Raw genomic sequence first — 16,485 nt, 5'->3', positions numbered from 1 at the left:
ATAAAAATTAGTAAAATAACTAAATAAAAGAAATGGTGAATGCACAAGTGAAGTCTAGCAAATATCTAAGGAAAAAGTTAATACCAATCCTATAAAATTAAGAGGAGGAAACATTTCCCAACTCAACCTTAGATGAGTCTTTCCCTGATACTAAAACCAGAAAAAGACATTATAAGAAAGAAAACAACACCAAGAATTAAAAACAAAAAACAAAACTACATACAAATATCTCTCATGAACAAAGACGCAAAAAGTCCTAACAAAATGTTAGCAAACTGAGCTAACATATTTTATATACATATATATTTATATATATATATAAAGAGGGAGAATACATCATATATATATATATAAATAGGGATAACACATCATGAGTAAGTGGTGTTTATCCTGGGACTACAAGGCTAATTCAATAACAAAAAAGCAAGCAATCTAATTCATCACATCAACAGATTCATGTTGTTTGAGAACAGAGACATTTTTATGTCCTTTCCAATCTATGCTTTTTCACTTCATTTTTCTTGCTTTATGAGGTTGAGTAGGAATGGTGAAAACAGACATCCTTGCCTTGTTTCTGATTTTAAAGGGATAGCATTTAGTTTTTCACCATTAAGGATGATGCTAATTATAGGGTGTTTTTTTTTGTAATTACCCCTGTCAGCTTAATGAAGTTCCCCTTTATTCCTAGTTTGCTGAAAGTTTTTATTATGTGTGATGTTGAGTTTTGTCAAATGCTTTTTCTGTATGTATTTGCAAATCACTTATCCAATAAAGGATTTTATTCAGAATGCACAAAGAACTCTCAAAACTCAATAATAAGAAAACAAACTATCCCATTTAAAAATGATCAAAACATTGACACTTTACCAAAAATTAATGTCATCAGACATTATGGAGATTCGATTTAAAGTCACAATGAGAACCACTACACACCTATTACGCAGGCTACAATTTAATAAAAACTGACAGTACCGAGTACTGACAAGAATGTGGAGCTACTGGAACTCTCACACACTGCTGGTCAGTGTGTGAAAACTGTATAGCCACTTTGGAATATTAATTTCCTAGACAGTTAAATTTATACTTAGCCTATGACTCTGCAATCCTATTCCTAGGTATTGACTCAAGTGAAAACTTAAATTCACACAAAAATTTGTATATGTTTATAATGTCTTAATTGCCAAAACAGGAAATGATCTTAATTCCCTTCAAATGATTAGTTAATAAATAAACTGGAACCTCTCCATGATGCGATACCACTCAGCACTAAAAAGGAATGAATTACTGGTAATGAATCTCAAATGCATCATGCTAGCAAAAGAAGCCACATTCAAAAGGTTAAACCGTGCATCATTCCATTCATATGACATTCTGGAAAAGGTAACATTGTGGAGATAAAAACCAGATCAGTGGTTGCTAGGGCCTAGGAGGGAGAGGGAGGGAAGGACTACATTTGGGAATGGAAATTTGAGGGGCGACAGAAACTTTGGGAGGTGACAACACTGTTCTAAACCTTGATGGTAGTAGTGGCTATACAGTTAAGCTTTTGTCAAAAGCCATAGAAATATACGTTAAAAAAGGTGAATTTTGCTATATACTTAGGATACCAATTAAAAATATATATATAAACATATATAGATTTAATCTTCCCAATCAAGAAAATGCTATGCTATCTTTAAGACTTCAATAAAGTTTTACAATTTTCTTATTCAGGTTCTATATATTTTTTTACTCCTAACATTTACTTATTTTTGGCTCTAGTAAAGGGTGATTGGTGATACACAAGAAAGCTACTGATTTTTTGGTACATTTAAAAATTAACCACCGTATGAAATCAGCATTTCACCTCCTCCCTAATCCTTACGTTCTTTATGTCCATATGCATCTTTTATTCTTCATAGTACTTTACTACTCAATCTTGTATTTATTTTTTGGACCGCCATTGAGATCATAGTTTACTACCTTTTATAGCTTCTCAAGATGAGGAGTGTCAGTGTCCTGCTGCCTGTATTTCCATGTAATAAGATGCAATACATAGATTAAGACAAATATAAATCATCATTAAATGTTCCTTCTTGTAACATAAAATGCTCTGTCCCTTTTCTGCTTTTTTTTTTTTTGGTATGCATTTGGTTGAGCTATCTGTGCCTACCCTTGCACTTTCATTTTGTTACCTGGTTTGAGATGTCTCTTATAAACAGCATGTGGTTGGATTAGGCTCACTCTCCTTTAACAGGGGAGTTAAAAGTACTTATGGATATTGTTATAAATGCTCTATTTGGTGTTAAACACTTCTTGATATTTTAAAGGCTTCCTTAAGATTTCTTTTTAAAGATGGCGTGGTTTCTTTGCCTTCATTTCTTCTAGTGTTGGAAATGTATATCCAGTTAAAAACTTTTCAAAACTACTTTAACTTACATATTCGGGGTTTATATTTGGATGTGTATCAATCCTATTCTTAAATGTTTGTTCTTTTTTTTTTTTAAAAGATTTATTTATTTATTTAATTCCCCTCCCTCCCCCGGTTGTCTGTTCTCTGTGTCTATTTGCTGCATCTTGTTGTCTTGTTTCTTTGTCCGAAGTGTGGGCGGCGCCATTCCTGGGCAGGCTGCACTTTCTTTCGTGCTGGGCGGCTCTCCTTCCGGGTACACTCCTTGTGCATGGGGCTCCCCTACGCGGGGGACACTCCTGCGTGGCAGGGCACTCCTTGCGTGCATCAGCACTGCACATGGGCCAGTTCCACACAGGTCAAGGAGGCCTGGGGTTTGAACCGCAGACCTCCCATGTGGTAGACGGACGCCCTAACCACTGGGCCAAGTCCGTTTCCCTAAATGTTTATTCTTAAACACAAAAGGGTGGGATATTAAACTCATTGTGTCAAAGCTACCTTCTCACCACAGCTGCCTGGTCTACTACATGGCTGAACCATCCAGGAAGGAATTACGACTGATGTAATAACTGGTTGTTCCTAGTGCTTCTCAGAAAGCTACTAGAGGATATTCCCTATCCCAAATAACAACATACAAGAATCTATAAATTAAGGAATACAACACAGGAGAGAAGCAAAAGGAGATTCCAGGGTGTTAGTGAAGGCAAGTGTGAAGAGCAACAAGCACGGACTGGGGAGAGCAAAGGCCCCTGGAGGTCCGTCTGGGGGCAGTGGGCACTGATAAATCACTCCATGTTTCTCTGTTTTGAAAGAAGACTTAGAGTTTGAAGGTAATTGTAAAACTACCCTAGCCCCCCAAATGGGAAAATTACTAACACCGTGGGAAAGTTAAGAATTATGTAGCAAAGAAAATGTGATTATAGGGCAAAATAATTTAAATACTAGATACTGATATGACAAAAAAATGTTGATTTAATTTCTGTCAGGAAGATACAGGGATAGGTGAGTTAAAAACTTTCTTCCACCAGATTTATTAAATAACTGCATTTCAAGGAACATTAATTACAGGGGTATTATGAAATACCTTTTAGTTTAATAGGAAAAAATGTTTAAATCAGGCTGTAGAATCTGCAAAAATAATAAAATGATAAGGATTTTATGATAATGACCTTGATTTGGGTTTGGATTCATGGAATTGTTTGGATTTATAAATTGTCACCATTTCACTGTTATCTTAGTATGAAACTATATGCATGTAGTTATTCTAAAGTTAAACACAATTTTTTATTTGAAAAAATAACTGTGTCCTTGTAAATAATTCCATAATGAAGAAATTAACCATTTTATGAGATAAAAAAAAAAACACCTGTCTTCCATAGTAGGAAACCTATAGATAATAGAAGGGAAAACAAAACAAAAAGAAAGACTAGCATAAGCGTATTTATTTATATATATATACACACACAAGAAGAAAAGATAAAAGTTGATTTCCTCTGGAGAGGGAATCCACAAAGGCAAGGGATAGAACAGTTACCTCCTATCTTTAAAAAAATGTAAACCTTGCTAGATTGTATTATTTAATTACATTTACACAATCAAATATTTCTGACAATTTCTGAACTTGATATTATACAGATTATTCTGCATTGTTTAATGGTCTAAAACCCTTCAGATAACATAGGAATTATCTGGGCCTTAAGATTTGATAGACTTCACCTGTAAAAATTATTTGGCCATATGTTTTTGAGAAATAAAGGTTACCCTGTCAAACATGAGTCTACTTAACGGGTCTTTTCAGAGAACCAACTCTTAGTTTTATTTAACAGTTGTATGAGAACGTACTTTGTTCCAAATCCATTCATTTCTTTAATACTTTCTTCCTCTTGTTTTGGTTCATTTTCATTGTTGTACCTTTAAAAAACTTTAAAGCAAAAGAAACATTCACAAGACAGTGTACAGCTCCATAAATTATCCTGAAAAGTTTCCTTTACCTACTGTGCTGAGTAAAAAGGATTAACTCAGTTACTGATTTTGTTTATTAACAAAAAAATTTAGTTTCTTAAAATGGTTTTTGCACAACCCACACATTTTAAAAATTTAATGTTGTGGATAATTTCTTAAGAATCTGTAAAAGTTTGAATTTCCTCTTCCACAAAAAAGCCATACAGATGAGTAGTTATTACTATTAGAACTCATTAAACACACCCCCACAAGAAATAACCCATTTGGCAATTTTTTAAAAATTTCTTCCTTGGGGATCTGAGATTTTCTTTGGTAGCTTAACATAAAATTTGCAAACCAATTTTGTAAATGTACTTTCTGCTTGATAGGGACTAGTACTATACATGCATTTTTCAACGGAAGTTTGCTAAACCAGTGTTAATCACATCTTTATATTCTTTTCTCTTCCAAGTTACTATTGTCAAATTCTGAGAAAGGCAAGTTAAAGCTCCCTCTATAACTGTGGTTTGTATTCTCCTTGTGTTTCTAACAGCCTTTGTTTTAAATATTTGAAGCAATGTCAGTGGCATATATAGAAATATCTTCTGGATGACTATTTCATACTATTTCTCTCTTAAACCTCCAATCTACCTCTCCCCTGTCCCAAATCTCAGCTGATAACTTGCTTTGCATTTTCCTAAGAAATGGAAAGTATTCTCATAAGCTCCCTCCACCAACCATATCCAACCACCGACCTGCAGACTCAGTCAAAGTCTGCTTGTGAAGGGAAGGAAAGGTATGGAAGAGAGAACTTTGCTTCTCTCTTTTTCGAAGTAGTGGGGAAAACTCTGGCATCCTTAATGCTAATGACAGGAGCCTGTAAGAAGCGATCCGGAAAAGCCAGTGTGGTAAGATTCCTGAGAAGGCTGGAAGGGACAGGCTCCACCTCAGGTGAAGGAATTAGGCTGTGAGGAGGGTGGCACCAGAAAGGACCATGTAAACTGGGGCGATTCCTGTATGGTGGCTTCTGTTCTCTCTGGAATGGGAAACAAGTCATTGGCAGAGGTGTAAAGGGGGGCTTAGGGACCCAGAGAACTGAACCAGGCAGAGAAGACGTAAAATAGTCACTGTGGAGAGTGGGATAATAATCTCACTAGAGAACCAAGGTAGAACTAGCAAGTAGCGTTGAGAGCAGCATCAGGGCTCGTGGCCGGCAAAGCACAGAGGTAACCATCTGTTCAGGTGTGCGGTCCTCTCCAGAAGCATCGGCAACCCAAGAGAGGGCATGAAAACAGGCAAATATCTTGATGCATCCAGGAGAATTTGGCCAAACAGCTTTAACAAAAGAACGCAAAGGGATGAGGGTTTTAGGATAGTGACAAAAGGATGTTGAAATGACAGACCATGAGATCTTAACTGTATGAGGAACAAAGTCCAGGGGGTATATATGCTAATATGCAGGAGGAAAGCAGAACAACTAAGGGAACGGGGATCCAAATAAAGTCGAAGAACGCGTTCATTGGAGGTGCGGACTCAGCTAACAAGATGGAAGGACACTGCAGTAGAATTTCTGAAATACTATTTGAAAACTAAGGCAATTTCAAAAGATGGCAAGGTCTAGAATGTCACCATAGGCTTATGGCAGGGATGAGAGGAGGAGATGAAGGACCCGAGAGAGAGAGGTGCTGTGAAAAAACAAGAAGTAACACAGGGTGATGGGACGTTTGAGGCAGCGGGGAAAGGATGTGTTCGGCCAAAGCCCTTGAGGGGTGAGGAGGGGAACTGAGAAGCTGCTGCAAGCGCCGGGGGAGGTGGAGGAGCCCCGTTCCTCCCGGGGGTGAAGGAGTACTGGTTCAGGAGATGCGCTGGGAGTAGACCCCCACTGGCCCCCCCTCCCAGCACCCGGATTTGGGCGATGGAGTGGCCTACTCTGAAGCAGGTGGAAACCCCAACTCGGTGGGAAAGAGACGTTTCAGGTAAAACCTGGAGGAAAAGGAAACATTTAACGAAGGCACTGAACGTAAGGGAATTTTGGCAAAATAAAAAGGGGTAAGATGGGAAGAAAACGCTGAACATTATGGAAATGAAAATGTGACTGAAAGGGAAAACAGAACGTGGAGATGCAGCAGGTTTCACTTGAGGACTCCTGGAAGATGGTGACCTGCTGCTGTTAATACGGCAGAACTTTCCGTTGCATCCTTCCAGGTCAGCAGAGTTGGTGGTAGGGCTGGTGGCCACGGAGAGGCTGCAGGAGCAAAGGAGGCAGAGCCTGGGCTGCAAGCTGTAGTCCCCACGCCACATGGCCCCGGGTGACCTGGTACAGGGTAGGGCCTCAGTCTAACCGCACTCACCAAACACGGCGTATGCAAGGGAGGACCTGTGCCAGCGACGCTCTCCTCTGGGGTCACCCAACTTCGCCCTCTCCACCAACCTACCTAAGAACACGCATGTTCTCCTTGCAGTAGTCCTCCAGGCACAGCGAACCCTTTCGGTCTGAGGGCTCAAGTCTTTCTTAGCTCAGGTGAGCTTTTGAAAAATATTATTTCTTTAATGGATCCTGATAGTCTAGCTATATATTCCATGTTTCTTACTCTTTCTCCCATAATTTCTGTCTGTTTCCCTCTGGCTCTGCACTCCAACTGTGTCAATTCTGTCGTTCCATGTTCTAACCGAGCTTCTGGTTTTTTGCAATCAAGTTTATGTCCAAGAACTCTGGTTTCATTTCACTCAGCCAACAAATATTTATAACTATTTGCTGGGCACACTCTGAATTTTATTTGATGCCATATCCCCCAAAACCTCAAAGAGAAGAGAAAATTAAGGGGAAAAAATTAAGCTCCCTTCTGTTTTCTGCATTAAAAGACAAACTGTTCAGTGGGGTCGTATGCTCTGAATTCTCTGCAGCTACTGATCCTTTTGAGAGGTTCAGTGTCCACCTGTGTCGCTGAAGGCTGGAGTGATCAGCAGAGGGGGCTGATGAGGGCTTCCAGCAATCGCACCTGCTGCTGTCTGACTTGCCCAGCAGATCTCCCACCCAATCGATGGTGCTCTGGAGTCTCCCAGCAGGTAGCCCCCTTCTCACAGAAGGGAAGACAGAGGGAGTAGTTTAGAGTGGTGGGGTTTTTTTCCCTTCTACTTTTTGTATCAAAGTTTTTACATGTATGTAATCAAAACTACCAACTAATTCTTTTTTTATTAAAGATTTATTTACTTCTCTCCCCTTCTGCCCCACCCCCAGTTGTCTGCTCTCTGTGTCCATTCGCTGTGTATTCTTCTGTGACCGCTTCTATCCTTATCAGTGGCACCAGGAATCTGTGTTTCTTTTTGTTGCGTCATCCTGCTGTGTCAGCTCTCCATGTGTGCGTGGCCATTCTTGGGCAGGCTGCACTTTCTTTTGCGCTGGGCAGCTCTCCTTACGGGGCGCACTCCTTGTGCGGGGGTTCCCTACGCGGAGACACCCCTGCGTGGCACGGCACTCCTTGCACACATAAGCACTGCGCATGGGCCAGCTCCACATGGGTCAAGGAGGCCCGGGGTTTGAACGGCAGACCTCCCATGTGGTAGGCGGACGCCCTATCCATTGGGCCAAGTCTGCTTCCCCAACTAATTCATTTTAATGTCTATTCTCATGATTAAGAATGTGTCACACTGCCTGATTTTGAACCCTGGCATGGCTCTCTTACAATCTACATTTTCTTGGTCAAATTATTCAACTTCTTTGTGCCTCTATAAACCAGATATAGAAACTGTTTTCTTTATAGGACTATTATAGATTAAATAATACACACAAAACATTTAGCCCAGTGCCACACACATAGTATCTGGTCAACAAATGTTTATTCTAGCATTAACGATGACAACAATAACAAATGATACACTGGTAAGCCATACCTCCCGCTGGTCTTCATTTGGTATCTGTACAGTTGGTTTGGAAACCCAGTAATGGGACATAACATTTATCCCTGTTAACTATTTTATTAGATTCAGTTTCACATTTCAACCTGTTAAGAGCTTTAAGAACTGCTTCTTTTCACCACATTTTCACTTGCAATATTTCTTTTCCTCCCAGTTTCATGGCATCCACAAACTCTATGTGCCTGTATGCCACATCATCATACGTAGTGGTCAAAGCACTGAAGAGGCACACACTGGTTGGTGCACATACTTGTGGCACCCTGACAAACCTAACCTCGATCATTAATAGGCAGCCCAAGTCCAATTTCCTAGCACACAGTCATGAGGATCAGGGAAGACTGTGGAATGCCATGTAGATATCCTAAGGCTTGGTTAAACACATTCTACTCTTTTTCCTTCTATCAAACCTCATGTTGCTCTTAGAATGTTTTTTTTTTTTTTATTTCTCTCCCCTTCACCCCCAGTTTGTCTGTTCTCTGTGTCTATTTGCTGCATGTTCTTCTTTGTCCGCTTCTGTTGTTGTCAGTGGCACGGGAATCCGTGTTTCTTTTTGTTGAGTCAGCTCTCCATGTGTGCAGCACCATTCCTGGGCAGGTTGCACTTTCTTTCGCGCTGGGCGGCTCTCCTTATGGGGCACACTCCTTGTGCGTGGGGCTCCCCTACGCGGGGACACCCCAGCATAGCAGGGTACTCCTTGTGCACATCAGCACTGCGCATGGGCCAGCTCCACACAGGTCAAGGAAACCCGGGGTTTGAACCGCGGACCTCCCATGTGGTAGACGGATGCCCTAACCACTGGGCCAAGTCCACTTCCCATCTTAGATTGTTCTTTTAACAATAGACTGTAGACTCTTTTCCGGCATGTGTATTAAGCTCAGATGTCTAGAGGTTTTTCTCTTTTTAAAACTTAGAATTATATGTATCAGCCTGTCCCCAGCCTTCTGGAAACTCCCCTCCTTGTTTAATACTTCAGAGACATTAATTAGGCAGAGGGGCAGCTATCTCAATTGTGAGAATGTTATTTGTTTGGACAAGGAACTACGGATTCAATTAGAGAAGGAGAATGCTTTCTCCAATTTCTTCTCCCACCTAAGACATAATTTGCTCATACAAATGCTTTTCTGCATCTAAAGATCATTTTTCTTATTGGAGACACAGAACCAAAAACAAACAAAAAAGCTGATGATTCTTCTTTCTCCACCATCTAACAATTTATCAGCGCCCCCAGTCATTTCCTAGTATTCTTTGGCTTTGAAACTAAGCAAAGGTTACGAAATTTCAACTTTTTGAAAAAGCCTAAGCTCATTTTGGATTTTTAAACTTTTCTCATAGATAGACTTATGACCCTCTTCTGGTCTTGAAGTACTTTTTTTTTTAAAGATTTATTTATTTTATTTATTACTCTCCCCTTCTCTCCCGCCCCAGGTGTCTGTTCTCTGTGTCTATTTGCTGCGTGTTCTTCTTTGCCCGCTTCTGTTATTGTCAGTGGCACAGGAATCTGTGTTTCTTTTTGTTCCGTCATCTTGTCATGTCAGCTCTCTGTGTGTGCGGAGCCATTCCTGGGCAGGCTGCACTTTCTTTCGCGCTGGGCAGCTCTCCTTACAGGGCGCACTCCTTGTGCGTGGGGCTCCCCTACGCGGGGACACCCCTGCGTAACAGGGCACTCCTTGTGCGCATCAGCACTGCACATGGGCCAGCTCCACACGGGTCAAGGAGGCCTGGGGTTTGAACCGCAGACCTCCCATGTGGTAGACGGATGCTCTAACCACTGGGGCGAAGTCTGCTTCCCTTGAAGTACTTCTTGTTGGCCTCAGAAGAATGGGTATATAATAAGTATTTAAACACAACTGTAAGTACCAAGTGGATATTCTAATTTTTAATTCCTTCACATGACCCTTCAAGACCCAGTCACCAAGAGCCTTTCATGACCTGCAATTTGATGAAAGGCAAATCAGCAAATCCTCTACTTATTTTCTGAATATCATGGAACGTTTTTATAAGAACCTGAATTTTTTTTTAAAAGAAGGTGGGGGATATTATAAACATTGTTTGGGTTTTCTCGTAACACTAGAAACGCTCATGTTTAAATGCAATCTTGTGGAATAATAAATGCATTCAAAACCACCACATTCTGATTTAAAAAAAAGTTTTTCTCCATAAGCCGCTGTATCTAAAACCATGAGTCAAAAGAACAACTACTCAAATGTATATTTCATTCTAATCCAAAAGAAAACAATCTAAACCAAACAACTCAACATGTGTTTTTTCGGTTGTTTTTGTTGTCTCCTTTTACATGTAATTCAGTCACAAATATTTTAGAACCCCTTTCCCCAATGAAGCACCTGCCTTTTCTATTCTTCCTGTTGAATTTAGAATCTAATGTAATAGAGGTTTGATTATAGTGGCTTGTGGTGCAGATCAAATGTAAACAAAAACTAGATGCTTTCTAACATAACTAAGAACTGTTATGAAGCAGCAAACATTCTCACCAAATTTCTATGTAAAATGGCCACATTTACTATTCTAATCTTAAGAATGAATAATTTTTCTACAATGAACATTATTTTTCTTTTTAATCTTTAGAAAAGAAAATGTAAAGCCCTTTATAGAACAGATTGAGGAATTAAAAAACACTGAACTACATTTAAGAAATTCTGAGTATTTAGTATTCTGACATGGTTTCCAGTTACCTTGAAGCATGCATCTGTAAGCAGATTCAGATATAGCATAGATGTGTGGAGGCATCTCATGACGTTTCTTTCCTCTGTACATTTCAATAATATTTTCAGAATAAATTGGAAGATTCTTGTAAGGATTTATGACAACACAGAAGAGTCCAGAGTAAGTCTAGAATAAAAATAAAACAGCGTTTAAAAAAATAAAAAGGCCTGTGTCAGTTAGGGTCCAATCGGAAGACAGAAACCACACAGAAAGTAGTTATAACAGGGGACCTTTTACCTTTGGCTAATTAATCTATCCCAAAAACTAACCTTAGCCTATAATGGGCAATTTTCTACTATGAACTACAGTTGGTTCCCCCATAGACAGTTTATTAGGTGGCATTTTCCTGGACTCAGTCCTCGCATCTATAAAAAGGAAATAATGATATGTGCTTCATGACTTCACAGGGTTACTGTAAGGTTCAAACAATGTTACTGTCTTTTCACAGCCATTCTCTCATGAATATACAAGGTATGAAAAGGTCATTAATGCAGTTTAAGATTCCACTTGCAAACAACCATTAAACTTGACCTTTGTCGAGTTTGGATATAGTAGGCAAAGAAGAATACCCACAATTATCTGAAAAGGCTATTAAAATATTCCTCCCCTTTTCAACTAAATATCTACTGTAGGCTGAATTTTCTTCTTATACTTCAACCAAAGCAATATATTGCAACAAACTGAATGCAGAAGCAGAGAGGAGAATCCAGCTAACTTCTCTTAAGATTATTTAAGACATTTATAAAATGTACAACATTTTACTCTTCAATTTTTTTATTTTGGAAAATAAAGATTTCTTTACTACTGTTCACTACTGTTGATTTTTAAATAAATTAATATTATCACAGATATAACCCACATAAACAAAAAGCTCTCTGGGGTTTGCAATAATTTTTTTTACGATGGTCCTGGGGGCTGAACTAGGACTCCAGTACCTGGAAGCATGCACTCAACCACTGAGCTACATCCCTCCCCTCCACGAGAACCATTAAGAAACACTAGTCCAGAGGAACAGAAACCCTTCCTCATCAGAATCGATTCTATGACTCCTTATGACTTGGTTGCTTTTTAAAATTTACATAGAGTGATTTTTTAGAACAATCTACAAAACGGACTCTGGGCACTAGGGAAAAACAAGAGCAGCTGGGACTGCAGCCAGATGTGCCGGCCCTGTGAGGGACGAAGGTCTTTTGAAAGGACGCTCAGGAGCATTCTGTAATAGACCTGCATTTAAGGTGACTGGGTAGACCAAAATGTGAGTGCAAGAGACTGAAAGAGGCAGGAGGCCTGGCAGTGCTCCCTGGTCCACCGAGGGGGCTCCCAACAGCCGTGGTTCGCGAGGGCTGAAACGCTCGGCAACTGCCACCAGAAGGTGCTCTAGAGACGCCTCTGCTTTGGCTACGGTAGCTCCTAACGCTAAAACGAAGCTGAAAGGCAGCCCGGGACACGTGCAGTCACCAGAACCCTCTCCAGCGGCTCCCCGTGCGTCCCCTTCAGGCAGAGGTTGAAAGCACTTCCTACTTAAATCCAAGCTACCCAAGGGGACAGGAAGCAGGCAGCCCTGCCCGGATCTGCCTGTTTGCTGACGTCTGACTTCCAACCTGGCCAGCTGGACATCTGTCCTCTGTGTGCCCCTCTCTGTTGACCACCAGCTCCTGGGCTTCACAGGCCACCCCCTAGCACTTTCAAGTCTCTTGCCATCTAGTCTCCAGTCTTTCTCTGCCATTCATGTGACAAAAGGCAGTGACAGACAAAAAGAAAGACTTTATTAAGGGCAAGAAACTAACGAGAGATGACCTCAATGTTTATTTTTTACTGAGGATGATTTACACACAGTAAAGTTCTTATCATAACCATAAATCCTAATGAATTTTTATAGATGCAACCTCATTTTTTTTAAAGTTTAGATCACAGGCTCTCTATCACAAAGTTATACATTCTGCACTTCACTTTTATCAGAGGCAAGTAATTACAGACTGGCCAAAAAAAAGACTTCAAGAAAGTTCAAATATGCATATATCCCATGCCATGCATACCATGGTCATCAATGATACTTTCAATCAGAAATAATTCCTAACTGTGTCTTCCATGTCTCAGACACATCTAAGGACTAGGGTTACAAAGATGAGTAAGACTCAGAAATATGAGTAAGTCATCAAAGACAAAGGTTAAATAATCACCAGTATCCTGTGCTTGCTAAAGAATTCGGGAAGCAATAAATGTTTAAGTGGAAATATTATTAAATTTAAGTGTGTAAATGGCTAATTTCTAACTACCCAGGAGAGAACTGACATTGCAACACTTTTGTCTTCCCCTAAGGAATTTGGTGGAAGAGGGCAAAATAAAGTTACATCACAACCCAGTAGACAGAACTAGGAACAAACCCGGTATTGTCAAAACTGCAAAACTAAAAGAAATTCAGACCCAGATGGTCTTTTGATGTGGTTTTTAAAGATCATTGAGTTAAAGGAAGGATACAGGAATTCCTATTAAAAATAATGACAGCATGAAACTTGGTGGCAGGATGTATCCCGGGCAAACTCAGACCAGCCTAGCTGAAAACAGAGCTTGTACCGTGGAATGTGAGAGATGAGAGCTAAACAGAGCAACTGAGATTCTGTCCTCTATGGGTGACTTGGTATTAAGAGGTCTGAAGGACAGAAGAGTGATACAAGGAAAAAGCATCTTAGAAAAAGTATAAAATCTGGCAGTCATATGGGAAATAGAAAAGACAAGACATGAGAAGGAGTTGGGATTGCTGTAACCATCCCTCCCCCAGAATGGAATAACAGAGAAAAAAAGGCAACACAGAAAAGGAGAAGGATGAGTCACTGGCAAAGCTAGAAGGTGAATTAACAGTACTCAGAAACTTCAACTGCAGAAGATCCACAAAAGACGAAAGTCAATGATGATGCTGAGGTTTTCAAGCTTCAGAAAATAGAAAAGTTACTGACAGACATGGAAAATTGTCCGGTTTGTAGGAAAACACAATGCACTCTCTTTTAACATACCAAGATTGTGGTTATGGTAGGTAAGCCAAGGAAAATGCCTGCTGAGCATCTGAATATATTAGAATGTGAAAGCCCTGAGGAAATTGTGACAAACTGCAAAGGCTTGAGGGATATAAGTTTATGTAGCCTTTAGGACATCAAATAACATTCTTATATCCTTTATCTAAGAGAAACATACAAAAATATTTGCAATTTTTCAAACCCGCAATGCTGCTTTATGCCTTTATGCTTTTATACGTGTGGATCACTCTGCCTGGAATGGCCAACCTCCCATTTGTAACTGGGAAATTTTACTTAGCCTCTAAAGTGTCAGCCTGTCTGTTTAAGAAAGCAGGAATAAGTATATACATTATTTCATAGATGCAAAGGATGAGAGAACCAGGAAATGGGGGCAGGGGCCGACGCCAACAGAATTGAGCGGAGCTACATTAGTCTTCTATTGGGAACTGAGGAATGTCCTGGGAGATAAATCTATACACCAACTGCAGCTCCAAGAAGAAATGAGACCATCAACCAAATGGAAAGGGAAGGTGGGAAGAAGAATTCACCTGCACTGTTTGCAAACATCGCACCCAGATAAAAATCACATAATGTGTATATATTTAAAAACAAAAACTAAAAACCCCCCCCCAAAACCTATGGATTAAAGAAAAGATCGTTATTCAGAAAGTTCAGAGAAAGAAATTACCTATGGAAGTAAGCTAAAAGAAAATGTCAGGAAACAGATTTTTATCTGCAACAGAATGTAATATAAAATGGCCTCCATGAACAACAGGAATGCATAAGGAAAAACTAGGTGCCTAAGGTAAGGAAAGACTGTGAGGAATCTTTCGAAATAATACAGTTAAAATTCACAGTGGAGAAAATAAAGCGCAGAATGGATACTTCAGGAAATCATGTGACTTGAATAAACACATTTATTATGAGACAGGTTCCTTCTTAAAGAAACAGAACAAGGTAAAACATTTTGGTAAAATAACAAAAGGAAAACAAGGCACAAAGATAATAATAACAATACTACGTAGATGGCAGGGGAATATGGAGGACAAAGAAAGGATACCAGGATATTAATCATTATTATTCCTTTGAGAGGGCGTGGCCAAAGCGCTATTTTAAAAAACCATCAAAAATAAACATGAAGAAAACTTTTGTCAGGGGGTTATTAATACAGAAGGAATGATGGTACTTGATTATTACCATTTTGCAAACCCCAGTGAAATAATGGAGTTGGGCAATGTTCACCTTTGGCTGCTAAAATCATTCAGCGAGTGGCAGATGAGGATACTTAGAATGGATGGATAGGACCGGCAAAACCTAACCCGATTCACTACTAACTCGTGATCAATAGGAACAGCACAAAATGGGAGGCAACCAGGCATTCACCAAGCTTCTGGAGCCAATTACCAACATATAGGAAAGACAGGGCACAGAAAAATAGGTTAAACACCATAGGAACACAATCAGCAAAATCCAGATGATGAGAAATTTTACAGCACAGCTGACCCACCTCTTCAAATAAAAAGAAGGGAACACCTCTAGATTATAAGAGACATAACAACCTAGTACAATTTATTGACCTTGTTGGGACCCTGGATTGAACACGCCAAGAGTAATAAACATTTATGAGACATTAAGGAAAATCTAAACATTGCCTGCATATTTGATGATACAAATCATGATTTATTTTACAGGCAGATAATAGTTATATAAACTCGAGAAACTGTTGCTGAGAAGCAAGAGGTTAAGCAGAGCTTTCACCAGCACATGAGGTTGGGAGAACAAAAATGAAAGTCCAGCCCACCCAGGAGGAGGGTGAGTGGTAAACACCAAGCTTTCTGTTGGAACCCTGAGAAGTTCACTCAAAGGAAGTTACAGAATGAGCTCAACTCCGTGCTGGATAAAGGTGATCTACATTTTCTAGTCCCCCTTAGGGGGCCTATCCAAAGGGTAACTCCAGATTAAGCTTAATGCCATTCATGGCTTAAATTATCTTCACCACTTTTTTTTTAGGAGGTATCAAGGATTGAACCTGGCTGGGACCTCATACATTTGAAGAAGCAGGTGCTTGACCACTGAGTTATACCTGCTCCCCTTCACCGTTTCTTACATACAATAACTGAGCACATAGGGCAGAGTTGTGACTAAAATCCAAGATAATATCTGGATCCCCTGTTAGTCTATTTTCAGTAACGTGCATTACTATCTTGGATAATAACACGTTCACGTATTTAAAAGACAAGATTGAGAATTCTGGCAGAGAATGAGAAAAAAGAAAATCCAAAGGAAAAATTTAAAACTTAAAACCACAATAATTGAATGGATGTGTGTAACAGCAACTTAGAAATAGCTAAAGAAAGAATTAGTGAATTAGTTACCTGACAATTTTATCAGAAGCAAATATCCATACTGAAGCACAGGAGAAAACAAGAATGAAATACAGAATAATGTGAGAAATATACTGCACATGGTGAACAGGTCAAACATATCAGAGTCCACAAAGCAGAAAAG

At 39.6% G+C, this 16,485-nt stretch overlaps 1 protein-coding gene across 7 annotated transcripts in view; it reads right to left on the bottom strand.

Moving 5' to 3' along the window:
* The window catches only part of MYH10 (myosin heavy chain 10), a 153,824-nt gene that overhangs the window by 121,621 nt on the left and 15,718 nt on the right, over window positions 1–16,485 (bottom strand). For all 7 annotated transcript variants that reach the window (XM_058283502.2, XM_058283501.1, XM_058283500.2 and 4 more), the window contains exon 3: window positions 10,936–11,092. In XM_058283502.2, the coding sequence (XP_058139485.1) occupies window positions 10,936–11,092 (157 nt within the window). The remainder of the gene's footprint in view (window positions 1–10,935; window positions 11,093–16,485) is intronic.

The sequence above is a fragment of the Dasypus novemcinctus genome, chromosome 21 (genome assembly GCF_030445035.2).
Source record: "Dasypus novemcinctus isolate mDasNov1 chromosome 21, mDasNov1.1.hap2, whole genome shotgun sequence".
Classification (NCBI taxonomy): Eukaryota; Metazoa; Chordata; class Mammalia; order Cingulata; family Dasypodidae; genus Dasypus; species Dasypus novemcinctus.
The sequence above is the reverse complement of the archived record's forward strand: the minus strand, read 5'-3'. Positions and strand labels throughout refer to the sequence as shown.